Here is a 25,708-nt window from a genome sequence, read left to right as displayed (position 1 = left end):
TTTTGGTTTACAAAAATGTTGAGTTATGAACACTGGGAGCCTCTGCCCAGAATGTAAAAAGAGAGAATTCTTGCTGACTGTGGGCGGGGCATGCATGTCCTTTCACTTCCTTTTTTAAAAAAAAAAAAAAAAAAAAAACAGGGTTTGGGCGGGGGAAGTAAGGGGGATGTGTTATGATAAAGGGACCTTGGCAGCAGTCTTCTGGTTTGACCAGGCTCCGCCCACGAATTCTGTTTTCTTTTAGAGGTCACTGGAGAGCCCGGTGGGGTGTAAGTACACTGTGCTTATAAAACTCTAGCAGGAAGCTGGCAGTTGTCTCCAAACCCAGAGAAGGGGAAACAAGAATCGATTAGGAATAAAGGATTATAATCCACTTTCCTTCTGAGGAAAAGCTGGGAAACATCTCATTTTGCCTCGTGAAAACTAAGCTGAATCGACTGCTGCTAAACATGTATTAATTAGGCAAAATTGGCCTCTTGCCCATGATCTGACTTTCCAGCACGGCCAGTTCTTTTTCTCCTCTGCAGCTGATTGGCTCTGGAGTGTGGCCAGAAGCCTCTCCCCTGCAATTAAAGGAGTCGGGTCTCTAACTGTTGATCTGTTTGTTTTTTTCCCTTCTGAGCAATGGAGCTTACCATCTTTATCCTGAGACTGGCCATCTATATCCTGGCATTTCCCATGTACCTGCTGAACTTTCTGGGCTTGTGGAGCTGGATATGCAAAAAATGGTTCCCCTACTTCTTGGAGAGGTTCACTGTGATGTACAACGAACAGATGGCAAGCAAGAAGCGGGAGCTCTTCAGCAACCTGCAGGAGTTTGCGGGCCCCTCCGGGAAGCTCTCCCTGCTGGAGGTGGGCTGTGGCACCGGGGCCAACTTCAAGTTCTACCCACCTGGGTGCAGGGTGACCTGTATTGACCCCAACCCCAACTTTGAGAAGTTTTTGATCAAGAGCATTGCAGAGAACCGACACCTGCAGTTTGAACGCTTTGTGATAGCTGCCGGGGAGAACATGCACCAGGTGGCCGATGGCTCTGTGGACGTGGTGGTCTGCACCCTAGTGCTGTGCTCTGTGAAAAACCAGGAGCAGATTCTCCGCGAGGTGTGCAGAGTGCTGAGACCAGTGAGTGAAAGGGTGTGAGGAGGACTGGTTAGTAGCAGCTATTAACATAGAGGGCAGGCCTGTCAATTTCAGGTGGCTGAAACATTTTAACATAAAAAGTAAACTACTAGAAAAGACTGTAGAATTTTTTAAAATCTTAGAGTGGGAGAGAAGCTATAAAGAGAAAGATTGATAAATCTGAATACAAAAACTTAAAACTGCTATAAAGAAAAAACCTCCTGGCCGGGCACAGTGGTTCACGTCTGTAATCCCAGCATTTTGGGAGGCCGAGGCAGGTGGATCGCTTGAGGTCAGGAGTTCGAGACCAGACTGGCCAATATGGTGAAACCCCATCTCTATTAAAAATACAAACATTAGCCAGGCATGGTGGCAGGTACCTGTAGGCAGGAGAATCACTTGAACCTGGTGGGGCAGAGGTTGCAGTGAGCCAAGATTGCACCACAGCACTCCAGCCTAGGCAACAGAGTGAGACTCCATCTCAAAAAAAAAAAGAAAAAGAAAAAAAAGAGAAAAAACTCCCAAAAACAAAGTTAAAGTACAAAACAAGCTTGGAAAAAAATATTTGCCAGGGATGACAGACAAAGGGTTAACTTCCCTCATGTTAAAAGCATTACGTAGGCCGGGCGCGGTGGCTCATGCTTGTAATCCCAGCACTTTGGGAGGCCGAGGCGGGCGGATCACGAGGTCAGGAGATCGAGACCACAGTGAAACCCCGTCTCTACTAAAAATACAAAAAAATTAGCCGGGCGTGGTGGCGGGCGCCTGTAGTCCCAGCTACTCGGAGAGGCTGAGGCAGGAGAATGGCCTGAACCCGGGAGGCGGAGCTTGCAGTGAGCCGAGATTGCGCCACTGCACTCCAGCCTGGGTGACAGAGCGAGACTCCATCTCAAAAAAAAAAAAAGACATTATGTGTCAATAAGATCAATATTTTTTCAATAAGAAAAACAAAAGGGAAAATGGGCAAATAACAGGAACAGAAATATAAACCAATTATAGGACAAAAATGCTCAAACTTAAAGAGTTAATTAAAGGAAGATACTAATTTTACCTATTATACTGTTAGGGACTTCTTTTAAGGTCAGTATAGGGTTGGGGTGGGTTTAGGGGACTGGACACCACCACACACATTAGAAGAGGTACCCTCTTTGGATGATATCGGATAATATCAAAATTTAAAGCACAAATACTCTTTTATCCACGTGCAAAAACTGATCCCACATGCAAAAACTTGTCCATACACAAGAATATTAAGTAGCATTTGTAATAACACAAACTGGAAATAACTGAAATGTCTATCAATAGGATCCTATGTAAGTGAGTTGTCATATTGTATAAAGGAACACTGTGCAGCTGTCAGAAAGAACAAGAATTATCTGTGCTGATACTTAAAAATCTGCAAGGGATAATGTTTAATGAAAACAAAAAGCAATCAAGCCACAGAATGTTAGGTAGAGCATAGGCCCACCACGTGCCCATTGTGTGGGGCGGGGAGAGGACATACATATACGCGTAAAAGTTAATGGGAATGATAGACAAGTAACTAGTAACAGTGGTTGCCTTTTGGGAATGGGATTGGATTCAGGGAAAGAATTACTTTTAATTTTAAACCTTTCCGTAAAGTCTGTAATTCTTTATACCTGTATGTAGTTTTCACATATTACCCTTATTATTTTTAGCTAGTTTAAAATCGTTTTATATTCTGAACAAAGTTGAAGATGTGGATATCTTAACATTTGAATTTACTCTTTGGGGGAAAGGCATGTTTTGTAATCCCCAGTTTTTATTTTTTGAGACAGGGTTTCCCTCTGTCACCCAGGCTGGAGTGTAGTGGCATGATCACAGCTCACTGCAGCCTTGACCTGCTGGGCTCAAGCAGTCTTTCCATCTCAGCCTCCCCACCCTCCCAGTAGCTGGGACTACAGGCATGCACCACCACACCCAGCTAGTTTTCGTATTTTTGTAGAGATGAGGTTTCACCATGTTGCCCAGGCTGGGCTCAAACTCCTGGGCTCAAGTGGTCTGCCCACTTTGGCCTCTCAAAGTGTTGGGATTATAGGTGTGAGCCACCACGCCCAACCCTCAGTTTTGTTTTCTAATAGACGAAGTTCCTCAGGAAGAAAAGAACTTGGAGATAGAGTTTAGGGACAATCATACAATCCTGTCTTGGATTAGTAGTAGTAGTAAATAAAAAAGGACTGATTCTTATACCCAAATGCTGGGTTCTTATATGCTAAGACTGGGCACCAACTGGCACATTAGTAGATGTTTTGCTTACAGTATTACTAATCTCCCAACACCACTGCAAGGCAGGTAATTATTATCTCAGTTTTCCAGTGCCAAAAATCAATTGAACTCTTAAAGGTATCACATTCGTGATAGTCTTCCTTAGCTCCTGCCAAGCACCCACTCTCTGCTGGATATAACAAAGGAACTTTATTACATTTTCATTTAACCCTCTCAGCAGTCCTTTAAAGTACATATCTTCACGTTAGGACAAAGAAACAGACTCAGAGAGATTAAGGAATTTGCCCAAAGTTACACAGCTAGTAGACATGGCTCTCTTTAATGCAAATGCAAATATTCCTTTTTTTTTTTTGAAACAGAGTCTTGCTCTGTCACCCAGGCTGGTGTACAGTGGCATGATCTTGGCTAACTGCAGCCTCCACCTCCCGGGTTCAAGTGACTCTCCCTGCCTCAGCCTCCCGAGTACCTAGGTTTACAGGCACACGCCACCACGCCTGGCTAACCTTTATATTTTGAGTAGGGATGGAGTTTCACCATGTTGGCTGGGCTGGTGTCCAACTTCTGACCTCAAGTGATCTACCCACCTTGGCCTCCCAAAGTGGTGGGATTACAGGTGTGAGCCACCGCCCTGGCCAAATGCAAATGCAAATATTCTTACCACTGTACCACAGTGCTTGTGATTGGGGTTTTCATCTTTCTGATTTCAACATTTCTATCACTTTTGCTGGCTCTTCTTCCTCTACCCATCTCCTACCACTGGGGTTCCTTTCTTGATGACACAGGATTTTTGCTCCTTAGCTCAGCTAGGTCCAGGTTCTTGTCTCACAACCAGGAAGAAATAGGCACGTGAACATGGAAGAGTGAGTGGAGTAGAATTTATCAAGCGAAACGGAAAGCTCTCAGCAAAAAGAGGGGTCCTGAAAACAGGTTGCTGGTTGCCCCCTTCGCAACTGAAAAGCTGATGGAGCTGGGTTCCCTGTTTGTAAAGGCATGAATTCCTGGTGGCTCCACCCCATTCCCCCAGCGTGCATGTGGGCCCTTAGTGCACTGCAGGCATATTTAGGCAAGCCCCTGTGCAAGTTCCCTTATCTGCACAAAACACCTCATGTAAGCATTTGTGGGACTGGTCAGAAGTTCTTCCAGGACCCTTCTCTACTGTCTGCCTAAAGCAAGCTGGCTAATTCCTTTCATTGGTTCATTTCACTTATATACACTCCCCAGCAATCTCATATACCTCCACAGTTCTCAAATACCAGATAGACACAGATGATTTCCAAATCTATACATCTATCCCAGGTCTCTCTTCTGACCCCAAACCTGCATATCCAGCCGTCTACTCAACAGTCTCCTGGAAAGCTCAGAGGCACCTCTTAACATATGTAAACCAGAGGGCAACACTGACCTCCCCAAACCTGCCTCTCCTCCTTTATGCTGCCCTATCCTATGAAAATGTTTTTAAAAATCAGGGCCGGGCTCGGTGGCTCACGCCTGTAATCCCAGCACTTTAGGAAGCCTAGACGAGAGGATCATTTGAGCTCAGGAGTTCGAGACCAGCCTGGGCAATGCGGCGAAACTCTGTCTCTACAAAAAAAAAAAAACAAAATTAGCTGGGTGTAGTGGTATGCACCTGTTGTCCCAGCTACTTGGGGGGCTGAGGCAGGAGGATTGCTTGAGCCCAGGAGGCAGAGGTTGCAGTGAGCTGAGATTGTGCCACTGCATTCCATCCTGGGTGACAGAGCCAGGCCCTGTCTCAAGAAATAATAAATGAATAAATAAATCAGGAAATTTCAATTTTCCATTCCTGACATAGGTCTTACACTTACCCATATACTTTGGGGGAACTCCATCACTAAACTGAATTCTCTCTCTAAACTCTGCCTGAGGAGCCAAGACTAGGATACCTAGAGGAGGCAAGAAGAGTGGTGCAGTTACCACGATTTCGTAAGGTGACTGTCTGGTCCCTTGCTCCCTACTCCCCGCAGAGGTAGATAGGTAGAAAATTCTGAAGATGCCCCCACCCATAAGATGTAATAACATCTATTGTGCCTGTACTTGACCAACATTTATAAAACTCCTCAATGAAAGCAGCAGTTGCTAATTCCTACAAGCAGTCATTTACATTTAGCATCCACTGACTGAATAAAATACCTAATGACAAAATGTTACCTTGAATTCAGTAATGATTTTAGATGAATCAGAATTTTCATTAATCATATCATGTATATATTTGTGAAAATGGCACAAAAATTAAAAACATGGTTATTCAGTCTCAAGGGTGTGCTTAGTGTGGAGTGACTCTCATGCTCAGAACTCTACGGTTCTCTCACAGGTTTGCAAGGCAGTGCCAGAGAACAATTTTCAAAAAATAAATTAAAAAAGCAGAAATGAAAAAATCCTTGAAATGTTTTTTTTTTTCCTTCTTTCTTTCTCAGGGAGGGGCTTTTTATTTCATGGAGCATGTGGCAGCTGAGCGTTCGACTTGGAATTCCTTCTGGCAACAAGTCCTGGATCCTGCCTGGCACCTTCTGTTTGATGGGTGCAACCTGACCAGAGAGAGCTGGAAGGCCCTGGAGCGGGCCAGCTTCTCTAAGCTGAAGCTGCAGCACATCCAGGCCCCACTGTCCTGGGAGTTGGTGCGCCCTCATATCTATGGATATGCTGTGAAATAGTGTGAGCTGGCTGGCTCAAAGAATTTAAAGCTTCAGTTTTACATTTCAAATGCTAAGTGGGAGAAGAGAAACTTTTTTTTTTGCGGGGGGGGGGGGGGGGGGGGTTGGTTGGTTGTTTTTTTTTCTTGGCGGGAAGACAGAGTTTTGCTCTTGTTGCCCAGGCTGGAGTGCAATGTCGTGATCTCCGCTCACTGCAACCTCCGCCTCCCAGGTTTAAGCGATTCTCCTGCCTCAGCCTCCCTAGTAGCTGGGATTACAGGAGCCCACCACCATGCCCAGCTAATTTGTATTTTTAGTTGAGACAGGGTTTCACAACATTGGCCAGGCTGGTCTTAAACTCCTGATCTCAGGCAATCCACCCACCTCAGCCTCCCAAAGTGCTGGGATGACAGGCGTAAGCAACCGCACCCAGCTCAAGATTTTTTTGTTTTGTTTTGTTTTGAGACGGAGTTTTCGCTCTTGTTGCCCAGGCTGGAGTGCAATGCTGTAATCTCGGCTTACCACAACCTCCACCTCCCAGGTTCAAGCGATTCACCTGCCTCAGCCTCCTGAGTAGCTGGTATTACAGGCATGCGTCACCATGCCGGCTAATTTTGTACTTTTAGTAGAGACAGGGTTTCCCCATGTTGGTCAGTCTGGTCTCAAACTCCTGACCTCAAGTGATCTGCCTGCCTCGGCCTCCCAAAGTGCTGTGATTACAGACATGAGCCACCATGCCCGGCCTGAAACCTTTTTTAGGTAAAGTTGAATTCCATCCTTAAAAGTTTCTGTTAAATCCTATTTAGCCATTTTCTATTGTATCCCAAAGAATTCACATCAAAAAAAGGCTTTGAACTCCCCCTTCAAAGGAACCAGTCGACTTTCAAAATTAGCATATACCATTATCCCCAAATCTTATTTTATTCATTGACTTGAAATTTTTTCCAATTGCTTTTTTTTTTTTTTTTTTTTTTTTTTTAAAGGTTAAGAGCAGAGGTTTACTAGGCAAAAGAAAGAGAATAGCTCTCTGCTGCAGAGAGGGGTCCTGGAGAAATGGGTTACCCCAGTTGTCTTATTTAAATGGTTACCCATCAGATTTTAATTTCATCTTCTCTTTGAGAGCTTGGTGATAAGACTCAAAAGAAGACTTTAAAAAGGGAACAGTGAAAAGGTCTTAATAATTTATTGATTGGGCCGGGCGCGGTGGCTCACGCTTGTAATCCCAGCACTTTGGGAGGCCGAGGTGGGCGGATCACGAGGTCAAGAGATCGAGACCACGGTGAAACCCCGTCTCTACTAAAAATACAAAAAATTAGCCGGACGTAGTGGCGGGCGCCTGTAGTCCCAGCTACTCGGAGAGGCTGAGGCAGGAGAATGGCGTGAACCCGGGAGGCGGAGCTTGCAGTGAGCCGAGATCACGCCACTGCACTCCAGCCTGGGCGACAGAGCAAGACTCCGTCTCAAAAAATAAAAAATAAAAAAAATAAAATAAAATAATTTATTGATTGAATTAAGAAATACTAGCTAATTAAAAATCCTAGTCTAAACAGCACAGATTTTTTCTTTTTGCTTTTAAATTGTGTTTTAAAAATAGAGACAGGCGGCTGGGCATAGTGGCTCACGCCTATAATCTTAGCACTTTGGGAGGCCGAGGCGGGTGGATCACGAGGTCAGGAGTTCAAGACCAGCCTGGCCAACATGGTAAAACCCCTTCTCTACTAAAGATACAAAAAAAAAAAATTAGCCAGGCGTGGGGTGGTGGATGCCTGTAATTCTAGGTACTTGGAGGCTGAGGCAGGAGAATCTCTTGAACCCGGAAGGCAGAGGTTGCAGTGAACCGAGATCATGCCATTGTACTCTAGCCTGGGCGACAAGAGCAAGACTCTTTCTCAAAAAAAAAAAAACAAAAAAAAAAACAAAAGATAAGTAGAGACAGGGTCTCACTGTGTTGCCTAGGCTGGTCTTGAACTCCTGGGCTCAAGTGATTCTCCCACCTTGACCTCCCAAATTGCTGGGATTACAGGCATGAGACAGTACACCTGGCCAAAATAGCTGAAGTTTCTGAAAAACAAATCTGAACCTATTTGTTATTCTTAGCGTCACTGGTCTGGCTTTCAGAATTAACATACGAGCTTGCCACACCTAGTTCTGCCCAGCTTTATATCTTTTATTCCAGTATTCCACCAAAGTTTGTTTTCCTGCATTCCAGTTCTCAAGTCTTAAGATAAAGATTGTACTTGACACTTTAGTATATCCATAAAACTATTTGAGGTGGTTAAGGTTCTTGGGTTCATTTTCCTTATTACATTTTCCTTAATACTTTGCTGAATATTGTAGATTGTAGGCAATGAAAAAGTCCACTACATTAGGAAAACCTTGAATAATTAGGTGTCCTAGGTAAGAGCCCCTAAACATCAAGCAATCTGTGAGTCTGTAAAGAAATAAATATTTTTTGGATTATTATCTAATTCCACCCCGTTGGAAGATGATTCCTTTGTTCTTTGCAACTATGGAAGCTGTGAAAATCATCACAAGTGCCTCTGAAAGCGAGTGTTAGGTTGTTTAGAGGGTTTAATATTTTCTGCAATGGTTTGTATTAATTTTAATAAATGTAGTATATTTTCTGAGATGATTTTGTAAAAGTACTATTTTAAATATCAAATCAACCAATAAATTCACATTTGTGTTAGGAACAGAATTATGGTTTCTATCTTTGCTGTCTTCGTTTCCTTTTTCTTAAGTCTCTGGGAGGCTTACTCCTTCATTGTGGAAATTTTAGCTATTTAAACATGTAAGTTTTTCTTTCTGCAGCCAGGTAACTATAAACACAGCTAATAGATTTTACGCAAAGCAATCCTAGAAGTATCAGAATGGGTTTTGAAAAGTTCAAGTCCATCATGTGATCATGTTTGGCTACTTTAAAAAAGCAAAAAAGTTCAAGTCTAACAATCCCATTTGTGAAATCCACAGAGCAGAAAGAAAGGAAGCTTTTATTATTTTAACTATCTCTTGAACGTGAAAAGTTACTGATGCAGTGAGGTCGAATGCACACCTACTGCTTCCTAAGCTCTGGAACATGAATCTCCTTCCTCTGTCATCTCCCCAGAATAGGAACCTCCTTAATCCACCCATCTCACTATTGGTCAGTCCAGTGATTAAGAAATAGGAAAAGCCACACAGGATGAAATGGTGAAATGTCATTACACTGAAAGATAATACCAAAGTCCTAGGCACAGTCTTGTCAATTCCCTCTTGTCTAAGTGGTGTGGCAAATATTATCGTCACTTTTCAGAGAAAACCCAGGTGTAGAGAAATAAATAAAAGAAGTTTCTTACAGTCATTCCACCAGTTACTGAGCAAGTCTTAGAAGCCCTGACTCCCCAAACCACAAAATCTCCTTTGATAATCATTGCTGCCATAACACCTTCTTTTACTGCTTTCCTCCTTGAGCCCAGAGAACACACATTTATAATCCTTTTAAGAGCCTGAGGAAATGACTTCAGCCTGTGCACAAGGGAGAAAGAAAAAAAGGCAAAACATGTCCAATGTCTTCTAGGTCCTATATTAGGAATCCTTTGCTTCCAAGTGACAGAATCCCAATCCAAACAGACTTAAGCAGAAAAAGGACTCTGTCAACTCAAATTAGTGAAAATCATACGGGCAGAAAGCCTCAGGCACAGCCTGAACAGGGCTCAGATAATGTTACCAGGAGCCAGACAATCTCTAAGGTCCTGTCTGCCCTCCCCTCTGCTCTGTTAGGTAGCAAGTTGGTAGAAATGGCTCTGACCTTCATGCTTCCGGGGCACAAGCTCAGTTAGAAAGAGCAAGCCTACTTTTTGTGGCCATACCAGACCAATCTGATTTAACCTTTACGTAACAAAGTTGTGAGTTGTTTTCCAGTTGCCAATGGACCCTCAGGTCATGTGCCCTGAGCACGCCCAGATGAACCAAGCCTGCAACCACAGGGGGAACCTAAGCTAAGTGCTCAGTCCAAGGATGGGGACTGAATTAAGAAGCAGACACATGGGATGATCCATGACCGATCAGATCAAGCTGTGGTATCACCCCATGGCAGGATCCAGTCAGATCATGCCTCCCGGCATCACCTCATTGCAAGATCCAATCAGATCATGCCTCATTACCATATACTTATAAAACCTGACCAAGCCCCCAGCTCTGGGAGATACTTCTTTGGGAATAATCCCTGGCGTTCTCCTTACTTGTTGCAAGTAATAAAATCCCCTTGCTAAATGCTCCTTGGTTGTGGTCATTGGGTTGAATTTGGAATGGATGCTAGGAAGGCACATAACAAATATCCATTATAAACCCATTGCTGGATTTCACCGGATTTGGATCAGACCCTGTCTGTCTTCCTATGGGAGATCATACAGTACAATGCTTAGAACACTGGATTTTCAGTGGGATAACTGCTTGCAACAAAGAAAGTAAAAGACAAAATGAAACACTGGCTTTGGCATCAAAGTGACATGGTCAAGTCCTGATTGTGTCATTGGTTGACTCTGTGACCTTGAGCAAGTTATCTGTTTTTTCATCTGTAAATGGGGGTATCTACCTAAAAGGTTATGCTGAGGAGTAAATGAAGCAATGCCCTTGGCACTTAATATAGGTTGACTTCATTCAACAGATATTTATTGAGTGTCTACTGTGTGCTCTGCTCTTAGTGCCTGGCTTAGAGCCCTGAATAACTAGACATATCCCTGCCTGCATGGAGCATGCAATGATGATAAATGTCTTCTATAGATGAGGAAGAAGCTCAGGGTGCCCAGCGAATGTAATCTGACCTACCCAGGAGGAGAAGCTCGGAGGCTTTCCTGAGGAAGTAACATCTGAGCTGAATTCCAAAGAATGAAAAAAGAGTATTTCAGTCAACTAGAATAGCTCGTGCCACAGCCAAGTGAAAGGAGGAAACACACTATATTCAAGGAAATGAAAGAAAGCAGACAGGGCTGGGCACCAGAGCCTCAAGGGCAGATTCTAGGATGGTTACTATTTCCACCAGTTTCTTCCTAAATCTTGTTAAGACCCTGGGACAGTGAGCCAAATGCTTATTTTAATGGCTGACACACACACACACACACACACACACACACACACACACACACACACACACAAAAAGGTACATTAAAATGTCTTATATTTATATTCGGAAACATTTTTTATTCCCAAGTGTTCTAATATTTAAATTGTTTCATCTGAATTCCTACATAGTTCAAACTTGAATAGAAAGTAAAGCAGACATTGCGTAATAGTTCCTTTTGTACTCTTGATCGTACCATAAGCCTTCCCCTTTGGTCTTGCTTTAGAAAACACAGAACTTAACATAACTGAAATTCTTGCTTATCTGTTAAAGTAATTAAAAGTCTGATGAATCATAGCAAACCAGTATCAACAAAAGCAAAAAGGTAAACTGTTCAGTATCACTTTAACTCTCTCAATATTTAAAACCAGAAGCATTAGGCTACATTAAACAATAAGAAGAATTCCCTGTTGAACTGTGGAGCCACTGGTTAATCCCAGTGCCAGAGAAACGGAGCAGAGGTCACATGAACCAAGGGCAAAGTAAATAATGAACCAGGCAATGTGCAAGGTATTATTTTGTTTCTAAAGGAAACTATCTTGGGAACCTGCAGAGAACTACATGGTAACATATATATGAACTAGGAAAATTACCATTCAGAATTTACCGTTTTTTGTTTTGTTGTTTTTTGAGACACGGTCTCCCTCTGTGGCCCAGGCTGTAATGAGGTGGTGTGATCATGGCTCACTGCAGCTTCAACCTCCCAGGCCCAAGTGATCATCCTGCCTCAGCCTCCCAAGTAGCTGGGACCACAGGCATGCACCACCACACCCGGTTAATTTTTTTATTTTTAGTAGAGATAGGGTCTCACCGTGTTGCCCAGCCTGGTCTCAAACACCTAGGCTTAAGTGATCCTCCCTCCTCAGCCTCCCAAAGTTCTGGGATTACAGGCATTAGCCACCACACCCAGCCCCAGAATTTAACATTCTTAAAAGTAAAAAGCTTGATAGTCTTACTTGAGGCTGCATGTTTCTCAATCTTTAAACATGCATCTGACACTGCCAGGCACAGTGGCTCGTGCCTGTAATCCCTGCACTTTGGGAGGCCAAGGCGGGCAGATTACCTGAGGTCAAGAGTTCAAAACCAGCCTGGCCAACATGTCGAAACCTCGTCTCTACTAAAAATACAAAAAGTTAGCTGGGCGTGGTGGAGGCCACCTGTAATCCCAGTTACTTGGGAGGCTGAGGCAGGAGAATCGCTTGAACCCGGGAGGCAGAGGTTGCAGTGAGCCTAGATCACACCATTGCACTCCAACCTGGGCAACAAGAGCAAAACACCGTCTCAAAAAAAAAAATGTACCTCACACTGATGTCAGTCTTCTGTTTGGAATAATCCTTTTATTCCATGGCCCAAATATCTAATAATTTCCATTTCTTAAGTATCTTCTTTATGCAAGGCACTATTTATTTATAGAGACAGGATCTTGCTATGTTGCCCAGGCTGGTCTCAAACTCCTGGGCTCAAGCAATTCTCAAGTCTCAGCCTCCCAAAGTGCTGTGATTACAGGCATGAGCTATCACACTCAGCTGGCACTAACTTTTTAAACAATTATTTCACATAGTACTTATAACTCTACAAGACAGGGATAATTATCCCCATTTGACAAATGAGAAAATAGATTTGCAGATTTGCAGATTTCTTGTCCAAGGCCATGCAGTGAGTGGCCACACCAGTGTTCCCATGCAGTTTGCCTGACTCAGAAGCCCAGGCCTCCCCTACACTGTATAGCTTCCCAAGATCATCTTCTGAGTCCAAGACCTCCATATTTGTCTCTTCCCTCCTCCACCATTTCACCGTGATGGTCTCCTGAGACTCATCTCTTCTGTATTATTCTATGTTCAATCCCTTGACCCTTTCTTCCACTCTTAGGTCATGAAAAACCACCTGTGTGGATTCCTAAACCTCATACTTTTGCCAATCCTTTGATATTTAGAATTTAACACAGCAAAACCAGAATACACTGTCTCCTTTCCTAAATAAATAACACTTTCTAACTTCTCTACTACCTATGATTATTTCTGTATTATTTAAGGATCAGATAAAGTGATGCCCCTTCTACAAAGCATTCTCTGGCTATTTCAAGAAACTTCCTCTTTGAGAAATCTCTTATCACTAACACCCAGGGGTGTGATTTCACACCAGCAATTTCTTCTTTGTTTCTTCTACATGTCAGACACATTGCTTATTACATAGCAGGTGCTCAAAAAGTATTTACTGATTAAATCATCATAAGTACTGCCTGTTCTTCTGACAAGGATTTTTTTTGGTGCTGCTTTGCCAGTCGGAGACCTCCATGGCTAGTGACACCCCTGCCCAGGGCCTTACTCTGCCCTGGGCTTGCCGCAGGAGACACCTGACCCCCTAAGCCCAGCAGGGCTGCACTTGGCTTGTGCTCTGGCTCAGATCCTGCAACTTTCTGTGGGATCTGTACTCAGCCCGCAGCTGGGCCAGGCATGCCATGACCTGCCTCCAGCTTGGGCACTGGCATCTGGACGAGGGGAATGTGGTGACATCACAAAAACTTGGAGGCACCATTGACCCCGAAGCCTCAAAGTGGTGTTACAGGATGTCACAGCCCTGGCTTGGGGAGCCCTTAGATCTGGACTCCCAGAAGGGCCGCAGCTTTTCTCTCCTTCTGATCACCTGTAACGTGGCGAGCAGAAAGGGTGGCAGAAGGGTGGTGTGTGCTTCAGTCCATTTGTGTTGCAGCTCTTTCAGTCCCACCATTTGGGGGGTCCCAAGTTCTTGTCCCGTGTCCAGGAAGAATGAGGTACATAGACAGCTGGAGGGTGAAAAAGGCAGAAGGGAGCTTCACTGAGCCACAGAACAGCTCTCAGGAGACCTAAAGTGGGTAGCTCCTTTCCACAGGCAGGACATCCCATCAAGTGTGCAGCCCTCAGCAGAGAGGAGACCCAGAGTAGGTAGCTGCTATCTGCAGGCAGGTTGTCTCATTGAGTGTGTGAGTCTGGCTGAGTCTAGGGTTTTTATGTGCTCAGAATGGAGGAAGTGCATGCTGATGGGTCCATGGGCAGCCATGCATGGGCCTGGAAAAAGCATTATCTGATTGGCCAAACGGTCATCAATGAAATTCTCACTCTGAGTTGCGGACTCTACAGGAACTGGCAGCCTGGCCCCCAAGCCTTCTGGCCATCCCTGACTTGAAGATGGGGTTTCACTGGGTACCTGCCCCTTCTAGCCTAGGAAACTGATCTGCCTCCCTCTGCCATCAATATGCCCTCCACAGCGCCCAGGCTGTCTGTGCCAAGGGGTGCCTGCAGACCCCTTCCAAGCTTCCCTCTACATCCCCCCACCACTCCCACACTCCTCGGTGTCCAAAGTCTGGAAGGGGCCCAGGCGGCAGGGGGCTGGCAGGAGGCTGGCGTGTCAGCACCGCCCTGAGTGCATGCACCCCCTGCTAGGTTGTGACAGTGCTGGGGCTTGGGGCTACAACTTTGTTCCACACCAGAGTGAGTACTGGGAGTGGGTAGAGGCCATGGAGCAGGCACTTCCAAGCCTGTGGGGGAAGGGGGCTTCCCAGACTTCCAAGAGCACAGGGATGCCCAAGTCTAGAGCCGTGGCTGGCCAGCTGCAGCTGTGCCCAGGAGTGCAGGGCTGCTGCCCCACCAACTCACTAGGGCTCAGGGCTCCTTCCTGTTCCCAGCCCCTGTGGGCTCTACAGAGTGTGCAGCCCTGGCCATGCCTACCCTACTGTAGCTGGCATCCTTGTGGCAGCCACTCCAGAATGGCCCGCTACAACCATCACTTCTACATACCTCTCATTTGTCCCTTCCACTCCATTTCCACAGCTATCACCATCACCTTAGTTTGAGAACTAGTGCCTGGATAACTATTTGTATAAATTGACCAGGGATGGCTGGAATGACAAACCATTTGTGTAAGAACTTGCCAGTTATTGCCTAGTTACTCAAAGGATATGACAGGAAAGTAGGGAAGACACTAAGTCTAGACAAAATAGTAGAAAAACACTCCTTTTGCAACTGACTCAATCTTCCTTGCCCTTCTTTGTCCAATTCACCCCACTAACATAGCATGGCAAAAAGAGAAGCTTAGCAAGCAATTTTCCTGGGGTACAAAGAAGTGGCTTCCTAGATAAGCACCAATATCTGATCTAAAGCATAGTGTCTAATACCTAACAATGCTACATGTTGGTCTCCATACCTCCACACCTTCACTCCTCCTGTCTTCCTACTCATCATTTCCAGAATGAGGACACTCTTTCTTAACAGTTTATTTTTATTTATTTATTTTGAGACGGAGTCTCGCTCTGTCACCCAGGGTAGAACGCAGTGGTGCAATCTTGGGTCACTGAAACCTCCACCTCCCAAGTTGAAGCAATTCTCTTGCCTCAGCCTCCTGGGTATCTGGGATTACAGGAACCTGCCACCACACCCAGCTAATTTTTGTATTTTTAGTAAAGATGGGGTTTTGCCATGTTGGCCAGGCTGGTCTCCAAAACCTGGCCTCAAGTGATCTGCCTACCTTGGCCTCCCTAAGTGCTGGGATTAGAGGCATGAGCCACTGCGCCTGGCCTTAAGTAGCAGTTTAATTTGGCTATTCTCACAACTCAAAATTATGAAAGTACCCACTAATGATAAAATCGAATTTAAGCTGCTCCTCTCTGTATTTAGGGCCGTCAGTGCTGTCTCCACACTTTTACCTGCTTTGTGGTGCAGTGGAAAACCATGAGGTTTGGAGTCGGAATATTTGAATCCAGATCTCATCATTGCACCTAGCATCATTATTAACTTAGTAAAAGAGGATACCACCACCTACATCTCCCAGGATTCTTATGAGGATGAAATGAGATAAACACAAAAGGTGCTTCGTAAACCATAAAACTGCCAGTGTTGCCCACTGGAACTTCTCCACACGGTCTCTCACTCTGGTCAAGTCCTGCTTCCTTAAGCATTTGTAAGAGGAAGAGAATGATATTTATTTTTCTATCAGAAAAGATATCTTACTTCTATAAATGTAGCCTTGAAATTCCAATCATCTGGATTTTTTTTTTTTTTTTTTAGGCTAGTCAATTGAAGCAGTGGGAGTGGAGAGGAACAAAAATCTATAACTGGCCGTGATCAATTCACTGTAAACACCACTGCACTCAAACCAACCCATCTGAATTATTATACATTATAATGTTTTCTGAAGATTTGGTATATTTTAAAGGCTTCTGTCATGAAAAAAATAGTTTGGCAAAATTCTTATTTTTGTACCTAACAAAAAGTTCAGCACCCTCATGAGAAGCACTTGCTTCAATTCCTACAAAAAAGTTCCAGACAGACTGCTTGTAGATATAAACATGGTTTTCTAAATCTCTCTAATCTTGGCTCCCATCTTATCTGTCAAGCTAAGCAGGTAGTATTAGAACTATAAAAGAAGCACCATCTAATTAATTCTATCTTGCCTATCAGGTTATGGGAACAGATTACTAAATCTAATCCCAGAGGAAGAGCTTCTTTGATCTTATTGTCCACTGAAGTTTAGAAATAAATCCAAAATCCTTACTAAAAAAGCAAAGGCTTGGCCAGGTTTAATGGCTCACATCTGAAAACCCAGCAGTATGGGAGGCCAAGGTGAGAAGATCACACAAGCCCGGAAGATTAAGACCCAACTGGGCAGCACAGTGAGATCTCATCTCTACAAAAAATTGTTTTCAAAAATTAGCCGGGTCTAGTGGCACATGTCCATAGTCTTGCTACTCAGGAGGCTGAGGTGGGAGGCTTGCTTGAGCCTGGGAGGTCAAGGCTGCAGTGAGCCGTGATTGCACCACTGCACTCCAGCCTGGGCGACAGAGTGAGACCCCATCTCAAAAAAAAAAAAAAAGACTGCACTATTAAAATAAACAGACGTACATCTATATTATATATCTACAAATATAAATGATGCTGTATACCAAGTTGCTTGCCAATGCATACAATCCCATCTGCCCCTATTTTTCTTTTCTTTCTTTTTTTTTTTTTCTTTTTTTTTGGCGGGGAGATGAAGTCTCACTCTGTCACCCAGACTGGAATGCAGTGGTACGATCACAGCTCAGCTCACTGCAGCCTCAACCTCCCAGGCTCAAGTGATCCTCCCACCTCAGCCTCCCAAGTAGCTGGGACCACAGGCATGTGCCACCATGCCTGGCTAATTTATTTATTTTTATTTTATTTCATTTTATTTTTTTCCTACAAAAAACCGAGATGAGGTCTCACTGTATTGCCCAAGCTGGGCTTGAACTCCTGGCCCTCAAGCAATCGTCCCTCTTGGGCTTCCCAAAGTGCTGAGCCACCATACCCAGCTGAATTTTTTCATTTTTAGTAGAGATGGGGTCTCCCTATGTTACCCAGGCTGGTCTCAAACTCCTGGGCTCAAGTGATTCCCCCACCTCGATCTCCCAAAGTGCTGAGATTATAACCATGAGCCGCTGCGCTCAGCCTGCCCCAATTTTTTAAATGGGAGGAAACAGAGGAGAAAGTGAACTATGAATACATTGTTAACCTGTCAGCCCACATTTTTGCCATTGCGCTTTTATTTTTTTCCTTTCATATTCTGGGCTCCTGAGTAAAATCCTATAAACACTGGTCTTATTTCACACAACATTTGGATGGCAGGTATGCCTAAAAATGTGAGAATTAGGTAAAAACGGTGCCATCTAATGCCAATTCTTAACTTTTATGGTGGGAGGGGTGCTATGGCTGTCGACAACCTTGAGAATCTGATGAAAGGTATAGGTCCTCTCTCTAGAAAAATGCTCCTACAAATAAATGTAGCATTTCAGGAGGAAACAGATAAACACTTGCCAAAGCATCTTGTCATCACTTCCAAAGCACCACATATGAAATTTTAAACTCGAAAGTCCCATTCTCTAAACCTCCTAGCCTCCCACTCAACCTGATCCTTCACTTAGAGACTTCCAGTGCCTCCACTCTGCCTGCTCTGTCTCTGGCTATCAACCTGCACTGATTCCCTTCTCCCACCAGGCTGAACTACAGAGTAAATCAATTCATTATCATTATCACTCTCCTATTCATGCTCCCTTGTTCTTTTTTTTCTTTTTTGAGACATAGCCTCACTCTGTCACTCAGACTGGAGTGCAGTGCTGCAATCTCGGCTCACTGCAACTACCACCCTCCAGGCTCAAGTGATGCTCCCACCTCAGCCTCCTGGGACCACAGATGTGCGCCACCACGCCAGGCTAATTTTTTTGTATTTTTGGTAGAGGTGGGTTTCACCACATTGCCCAGGCTGGTCTCAAACTCCTGAGCTCAAGCAATCCGCCCACCTCAGCCTCCCAAAGTCCTAGGATTACAGGTGTGAGCCACCGCGCCCGGCCCATGTTCGCTTGTTCTATTGCCATACAAATCAGCCAATTTCTGAGCAAGCGGGACCTTTTACCCCAAATCTGCTTCTTATTCCATATTTTTTAACTTAGTGAATGGCAAAACCATTTTTGTTACTGGAACTCAAACTGGAAACCAGGACATCATCCTAGCTCTCTCCCTCTCACTTACTGCCCACAACCAGTCAGATGTGGTCTCATCCTTTCTTCCTCCATTGCTTCTGCACACATCACTCTTTACTTGGCTTCACTGGCCTCCAGTCTGACCCCTTCCAATCTATTTTTTTATGCTGCTACCAGAACTTAAATAAAAAATCACTTCCTGCTTGAAATCCTTTGATGGCTTCCCATAGCTTTCAGATTAATTTTCAAAATCCTTAGTTTAAAATGCAAGGCTCGGCTGGGTGTAGTGGCTCATGCCTGTAATCCCAGCACTTTGGGAGGCCAAGGCAGGAGGATTGCCTGAATTTGGGAGTTAGAGGCCAGCCAGGGCAACATGGCGAGACCACATCTCCACAAATAAAAAATTAGCTGGGCGTGGTGGTGTGCACCTGTGATCCCAGCTACTCAGGAGGCTGAGGTGGGTGGATCAATTGAGCCCAGGAAGTCGAGGCTGCAGTGAGCCCTGATTGTGCTACAGCACTCCATCCTAGACAGAGCCAAATGCAGTTTCTTTTTTCTTTTTTTTTTTTGTTTTTGTTTATTTGTTTGAGATGCAGTTTCACTATTGTTGCCCAGGCTGGAGTGCAATGGCATGATCTCGGCTCACTGCAACCTCCGCCTCCCAGGTTCAAGCAATTCTCCTGCCTCAGCCTACTAGCTGGGATTACAGGTGCCCACCAGCATGCCCAGCTAATTTCTGTATTTTTAGTAGAGACGGGGTTTCACCATGTTGGTCAGGCTGGTCTCAAACTCCTGACCTCAGGTGATCACCCACCTCAGCCTCCCAAAGTGCTGGGATTACAGACATGAGCCACCGCGCCCTATCAAGATGCAGTTTCAAATACAAAATCAAATGAAATGCAAGTATCTTGTGATCTGGCCCTGTTGGTCCTCAAGCTCTGTCCTCCACATGCCTCCCTCATGCCTGGTTCTATACATGACGACATTTGTGCTGTTTGCCTCTGTGCAGTTCCACAACAGCTATGCCCTCTGCCTGGAGTACCCATATACTCCCTTCATCTCAAATTTACTAGTTCTCAAAAACATCCATAGTCTTCTCCAAAAATGCCTTTCTTAATTCTGCGGTTTATTAAGTGCTCTAGGTATACTCCTGTAGGCCCAAGCTTCTACCCTCTCACCTTTCCAGTGGGCTCTAATGTTGGTTTACTCATCTGTTTCTCCTACTTAACTCTAATGTCTTGACAGCAACACACTTGTTTTATATCCTTATATCATATCTGCAGCACTCAATTAATCTTTGTTAAATGTACAAATAATCCCAGGCATCTCTGTTCCTACCCTCAGGAGAAAGTAAAATACCCTAGTTAGACTTTCAACGATGCTTATAAATTTACCTTCAGCAGCCACAAAAGCCAAACCTTGACACTCTCAAGTCACCCTAGTAATGTCCATACTCCTCCCTCTCAGCAGATGACTTCACTTCTCACTTCACAGAACAAAAAAAATGAGCCACTGAGACCGGAAATGTGAGAACCTCACAGATCCCTTCTCCTGACCTAAGGATGAGGCCTCCTCCCAGGCTCTGCAACAATACCCCTGGGCTCTTGATTCTTCTCTCCCAGGTCTGTCTTTTGCGAAGTCACACTCATTTTGTATCTTCACTGTTCCCCTCTCCAGGAATTCCATCCCCTGTGCTCAAATATCCTAAAATCCACACCTTCCTCCAGTAAAATCAAAACAAAACAACACACCAGGCCAGGCAAGGTGGTTCACTCACATCTGTAATCAATCCCAGCACTTTGGGAAGACAAGGAGGGCAAATCACTTGAGGTCAGGAGTTCAAGACCAGCCTGGGCAACATGGCGAAATCACATCTCTACAAAAAATACAAAAATTAGTAGGGTGTGGTGGCATGTGCCAGTACTCCCAGCTACTTGGGAGGCTGAGGTGGTAGGATTGCTTGAGCCTGGGAGGTTGAGGCTTCAATGAGCCATGATTGCACCACTGAACTCTAGCCTGGAAGACAGAGTAACACGCTGTCTCAAAAAGGGCGGGGGAACACCCAAAAAAACAAAATAACACACCACAGAAAACTTTGTTTTACCTTCCCCTCAAGGTACTGCCTTCTCACCTCCCTTCACTGTCAAATCTTTAAAAATGTTAAATCCAGCCGGGTGCGGTGGCTCATGCCGGTAATCCCAGCACTTTGGGAAGCCAAGGCAAGTGGATCACCTGAGGTCAGGAGTTTGAGACCAGCCTGGCCAACATGGTGAAATCCCATCTCTACTGAAAATACAACAATTAGCCGGGCATGGTGGCGCGCACCTGCAGTCCCAGCTACTCAGGAGGCTGAGGCAGGAGAATGGCTTGAACCTGGGAGGCAGAGGTTGCAATGAGTCAAGATTGCACCACTGCACTCCAGCCTGGGTGACAGAGAGACTCCAGCCTGGGAGACAGAGCAAGACTCTGTCTCAAAATAAATAAATAATTCATCCCTGGGATGCAAGGCTGGTTCAACATACACAAATCAATAAACATAATCCAGCGTATAAACAGAACAAAAGACAAAAAACACATGATTATCTCAATAAATGCAGAAAAGGCCTTTGACAAAATTCAACAGCCCTTCATGCTAAAAACTCAATAAACTAGGTGTTGATGGGACATATCTCAAAATAATAAGAGCTATTTATGACAAACCCACAGCCAATATCATACTGAATGGGCAAAAACTGGAAGCATTCCCTTTGAAAACTGGCACAAGACAAGGATGCCCTTTCTCACCACTACTATTCAACATAGTGTTGGAAGTTCTGGCCAGGGCAATCAGGCAGGAGAAAGAAATAAAGGGTATTCAGTTAGGAAAAGAGGAAGTCAAATTGTCCTTGTTTGCAGATGACATGATTGTATATCTAGAAAACCCCATCGACTCAGCCTAAAATCTCCTTAAGTTGATAAGCAACTTCAGCAAAGTCTCAGGATACAAAATCAATGTGCAAAAATCACAAGCATTCTTATACACCAATAACAGACAAACAGAGAGCCAAATCATGAGTGAACTCCCATTTGCAATTGCTTCAAAGAGAATAAAATATCTAGGCATCCAACTTACAAGGGATGTGAAAGACCTCTTCAAGGAGAACTACAAACCACTGCTCAACGATATAAAAGAGGACACAAACAAATGGAAGAACATTCATGCTCATGGATAGGAAGAATCAATATCGTGAAAATGGCCATACTGCCCAAGGTAATTTATAGATTCAATGCCATCCCCATCAAGCTACCAATGACTTTCTCCACAGAATTGGGAAAAACGACTTTAAAGTTCATATGGAACCAAAAAAGAGCCCACATTGCCAAGTCAATCCTAAGCCAAAAGAACAAAGCTGGAGGCATCATGCTACCTGACTTCAAACTATACTACAAGGCTACAGTAACCAAAACAGCATGGTACTGGTACCAAAACAGACATATAGACCAATGGAACAGGACAGAGCCCTCAGAAATAATACCGCATATCTACAACTATCTGATCTTTGACAAACCTGACAAAAACAAGAAATAGGGAAAGGATTCCCAGTTAGTAAATCGTGCTGGGAAAACTGGCTAGCCATATGTAGAAAGCTGAAACTGGATCCCTTCCTTACACCTTATACAAAAATTAATTCAAGATGGAGTAAAGACTTATATGTTAGACCTAAAACCATAAAAACCCTAGAAGAAAACCTAGGCAATACCATTCAGGACATAGGCATGGGCAAGGACTTCATGTCTAAAACACCAAAAGCAATGGCAACAAAAGCCAAAATTGACAACTGGGATCTAACTAAAGTAAAGAGCTGCTGCACAGCAAAAGAAACTACCATCAGAGTGAACAGGCAACCTACAGAATGGGAGAACATTTTTGCAATCTACCCATCTGACAAAGGGCTAATATCCAGAATCTACAAAGAACTGAAATAAATTTACAAGAAAAAATTAAAAAAAAACCATCAAAAAATGGGTAAAGGATATGAACAGACACTTCTCAAAAGAAGACATTTACACAGCCAACAGACACATGAAAAAATGCTCATCATCACTGGCCATCAGAGAAATGCAAATCAAAACCACAATGAGATACCATCTCACACCAGTTAGAATGGCGATCATTAAAAAGTCAGGAAAACAACAGGTGCTGGAGAGGATGCAGAGAAATAGGAACACTTTTACACTGTTGGTGGGACTGTAAACTAGTTCAACCATTGTGGAAGACAGTGTGGCGATTCCTCAAGGATGTAGAACTAGAAATACCATTTGACCCAGCCATCCCATTACTGGGTATATACCCAAAGGATTATAAGTCATGCTGCTATAAAGACACAGGGAGGGATAGCATTAGGAGATATACCTAATGTAAATGACAAGTTAATGGGTGCAGCACACCAGCATGGCACATGTATACATATGTAACAAACCTGCATGTTGTGCACAGGTACCCTAGAACTTATAGTATAATAAAAAATAAATAAATAAAAACAAAAGATAAAGCCTTCATTCTATGTCTGATGTGTGTAATATCTGATTCTCGTGTTCCTTCTTAAGATATTCTTCCATTCCTATGGCTTCTGGACACCATTCTCTCATGGGTCTCTCAACCCTCTACATCTGCTCCACTTCTGCTTCACCAGTATTCCTTTCCTAGTCCTTGTTATTCCTGCAGACTTCTTTTTGTGGGAGTTCACTGGATCTGTGACACGTCTACCCTTTCCTACCCTGTGGAGCAGACTGACTACACAGAAAAATGTGGGACACCTGTCACTTGTGTTAGTTTCCTACTGCTGCTCTAATGTATTACCATAACCTAAGTGGCTTAAAACAACACAAACTTTTCATGTGACAGCTCTGGAAGACAGAAGTCCAAAACGGGTCTCACTAGGCTACAATCAAGGTGTCAGCAGGTCTGTGTTTCTTCTGCAGGCTCTGGGGGAGAATCTATTTCCTTTTCCAGTTTGTAGAGGCCACCTTCACTCCTTGGCACATGGTTCCTTCCTCCATTTTTAAAGTAAGCAGCATAACATCTTCAAATCTCTCAACCTGACTTGATTCTCCTACCTTCCACCTTCTTGTAAAATCCGTTGTAATTACATTGGCCCCACCCAGATAGTCCAGGACAATCTCTCAACTCAAGGTCAGTTGATTATTAGCAACCTTAATTCCATCCGCAACCTTAATTTCCCTTTGCCATGTAATGTAACACATTCCCAGGTTCCGGAAATTAGGATGTGGACATTTCTGGGAGTGGTGAAGAAGCGATATTATTCTGCCTGCCACCACTGCTAAACCAGCAAATATATAAGAGATAATGGGACCTTCAGTGAGGCATCAAATCGGTCTAAAATAGACAAGATGAGCTTAGCATGGTGGCGGGTGCCTGTAATCTCAGCTACTTGGGAGGCTGAGGCAGGAGAATCACGTGAGCCTGAGAGGCGGAGGTTGCAGTAAGCCAAGACCACGTCACTGCACTCCAGCCTGGGCAACACAGTGAGACTCTGTCTCAAATAAATATGAAAGACAAGATGAGAACGGTGTGAAATGGCAGAATGGTTGCAGGAAGAACTGAATGAAGACTACAAGGGAACAAAATACTGCCCTTACACTCTAGGTTTCAAAAAGAAAATTAGGCTGCATTTTATAGAATAGCTCACATTTGTCTCTGACACATCTCCCCATGCTAAAATTATAATTTCTATTTCTGGAACCTTCCCTACATGATCACTTGACTCAGAATCCTTTGATGACTCTAAGCATATCTTCTAATCCTCCCCCAATCTCTTCACAACTTTAAAATTATGAAACCTACCAAATAAGTTATTGAATATGCAAAATGACCACTATACATATGAAAATATGTTCAATTTCACTCATAATACAAGAAATGCTCATCAAAACTGCTGAAACATACCATTTCTCACACATCAGATTGGTGAAAACTTCTAAAGCCTGACAACACATTCCGTTGGGCAGGCTGTGGAGAAAGAGACACTTCTGTAGATTGCTGGTGGGAATGCCAATACAATAAAACCTTGTAGTGAAATCTGGCAATATCTAACGAAACTAAACTTTGTTTTCCTTTGACCCAGCAATTCCCCTTCTGGGAATTTACCCTGAAAATATACCTTCAATAATATGAAAACATGGCCGGGCGCAGTGACTCATGCCTGTAATCCCAGCACTTTGGGAGGCCGAGGAGGGGTGGATCACGAGATCAAGAGATTGAGACCATCCTGACCAACATGGTGAAACCCTGTCTCTACTAAAAATACAAAAATTAGCTGGGCGTGGTGGCACATGCCTGTAGTTCCATCTACTTGGGAGGCTGAGGCAGGAGAATCGCTTGAACCCAGGAGGTAGAGGTTGCAGTGAGCCGAGATTGCACCACTGCACTCCAGCCTGGCGACAGAGGGAGAGGAGGAGGAGGAGGAGCGAGAGGAGGAGGAGGAGCGGGAGGGGGGGAGGAGGTGGGGAGGGAGGAGGAGGAGGGGAAGGAGGAGGAGGAGCGGGAAGGGGAGGAGGAGGGGGACGGGGAGGAGGAGGGGGACGGGGAGGAGGGGGACGGGGAGGAGGGGGAGAAAACACATATGCACAAGGTTATTGCTTGCAACATTGTTTGCTGTAATGTCTCCAGCCTACATGCTCACTCACATCTAGGAGAGCACTTAAACTATGCTATACCCACACAGTGGAGGACTACGCAGCTATAAAACAGAATGAAGAAAAGATCCCTAGAATGTGAAGTCCTGCACTCTCTGCTTGTAGATTTCGGATGCTTTCTTCAGGATCCTTTTTCCATTTGACACTTCTCTTGCATCTTTCTAAGGCCATCTGGGCTGGGGTCCGCTTGTCCAGGCTGTGTCGCTTCTCCCCCTTGTTCTTTTTGCTCATTGCCATGGCTTTCAGGAATTTTGCCGTCTTCGTCCTTCTTTTTCTTCTTCTGCCTGATCACACTGAGCTCTGTGATGCCTTTCAGCTAAAGGGGTCCCTTCTGGACCTGCTTATAGGCTGTCATAGCACCTGCTCGCAGTTTGGTAGGTAGACTGCCCTGGTTATTTTAATGATCAAATTGTCCCAGATTTCGCTATTGGAAGC

General features: G+C 44.3%; 1 protein-coding gene across 2 annotated transcripts; it reads left to right on the top strand.

The window, feature by feature from the left end:
* The first annotated feature begins 290 nt into the window (after positions 1-290).
* Positions 291-7,462, top strand: TMT1A (thiol methyltransferase 1A). Of its 2 annotated transcripts, none has more exons than XM_032143645.2 (2): positions 291-1,101; positions 5,799-7,462. In XM_032143645.2, the coding sequence occupies exons 1-2, from the start codon at positions 625-627 to the stop codon at positions 6,033-6,035; spliced, it is 714 nt and encodes a 237-aa protein (XP_031999536.1). In that variant the 5' UTR covers positions 291-624; the 3' UTR covers positions 6,036-7,462. The 2 variants fall into 2 exon arrangements, with proteins under 2 accessions (XP_031999536.1, XP_031999535.1); XM_032143644.2 differs by having other exon boundaries at positions 291-1,122.
* Positions 7,463-25,708: the final 18,246 nt, after the last annotated feature.

Source organism: Hylobates moloch, unplaced genomic scaffold (assembly GCF_009828535.3).
Source record: "Hylobates moloch isolate HMO894 unplaced genomic scaffold, HMol_V3 SCAFFOLD_22, whole genome shotgun sequence".
In the NCBI taxonomy this organism is placed as follows: domain Eukaryota; kingdom Metazoa; phylum Chordata; class Mammalia; order Primates; family Hylobatidae; genus Hylobates; species Hylobates moloch.
This window is presented reverse-complemented; position numbering and strand designations above follow the sequence as displayed.

What these genes read in the sequence shown, in the direction of transcription:
- TMT1A (XM_032143644.2), top strand. Translation starts at nt 625, where the DNA reads ATGGAGCTTACCATCTTTATCCTGAGACTGGCCATCTATATCCTGGCA. An exon ending in TGTGCAGAGTGCTGAGACCA is followed by an intron (nt 1,123 to 5,798) that starts GTGAGTGAAAGG and finishes TTTCTTTCTCAG; the next exon opens with GGAGGGGCTTTTTATTTCAT.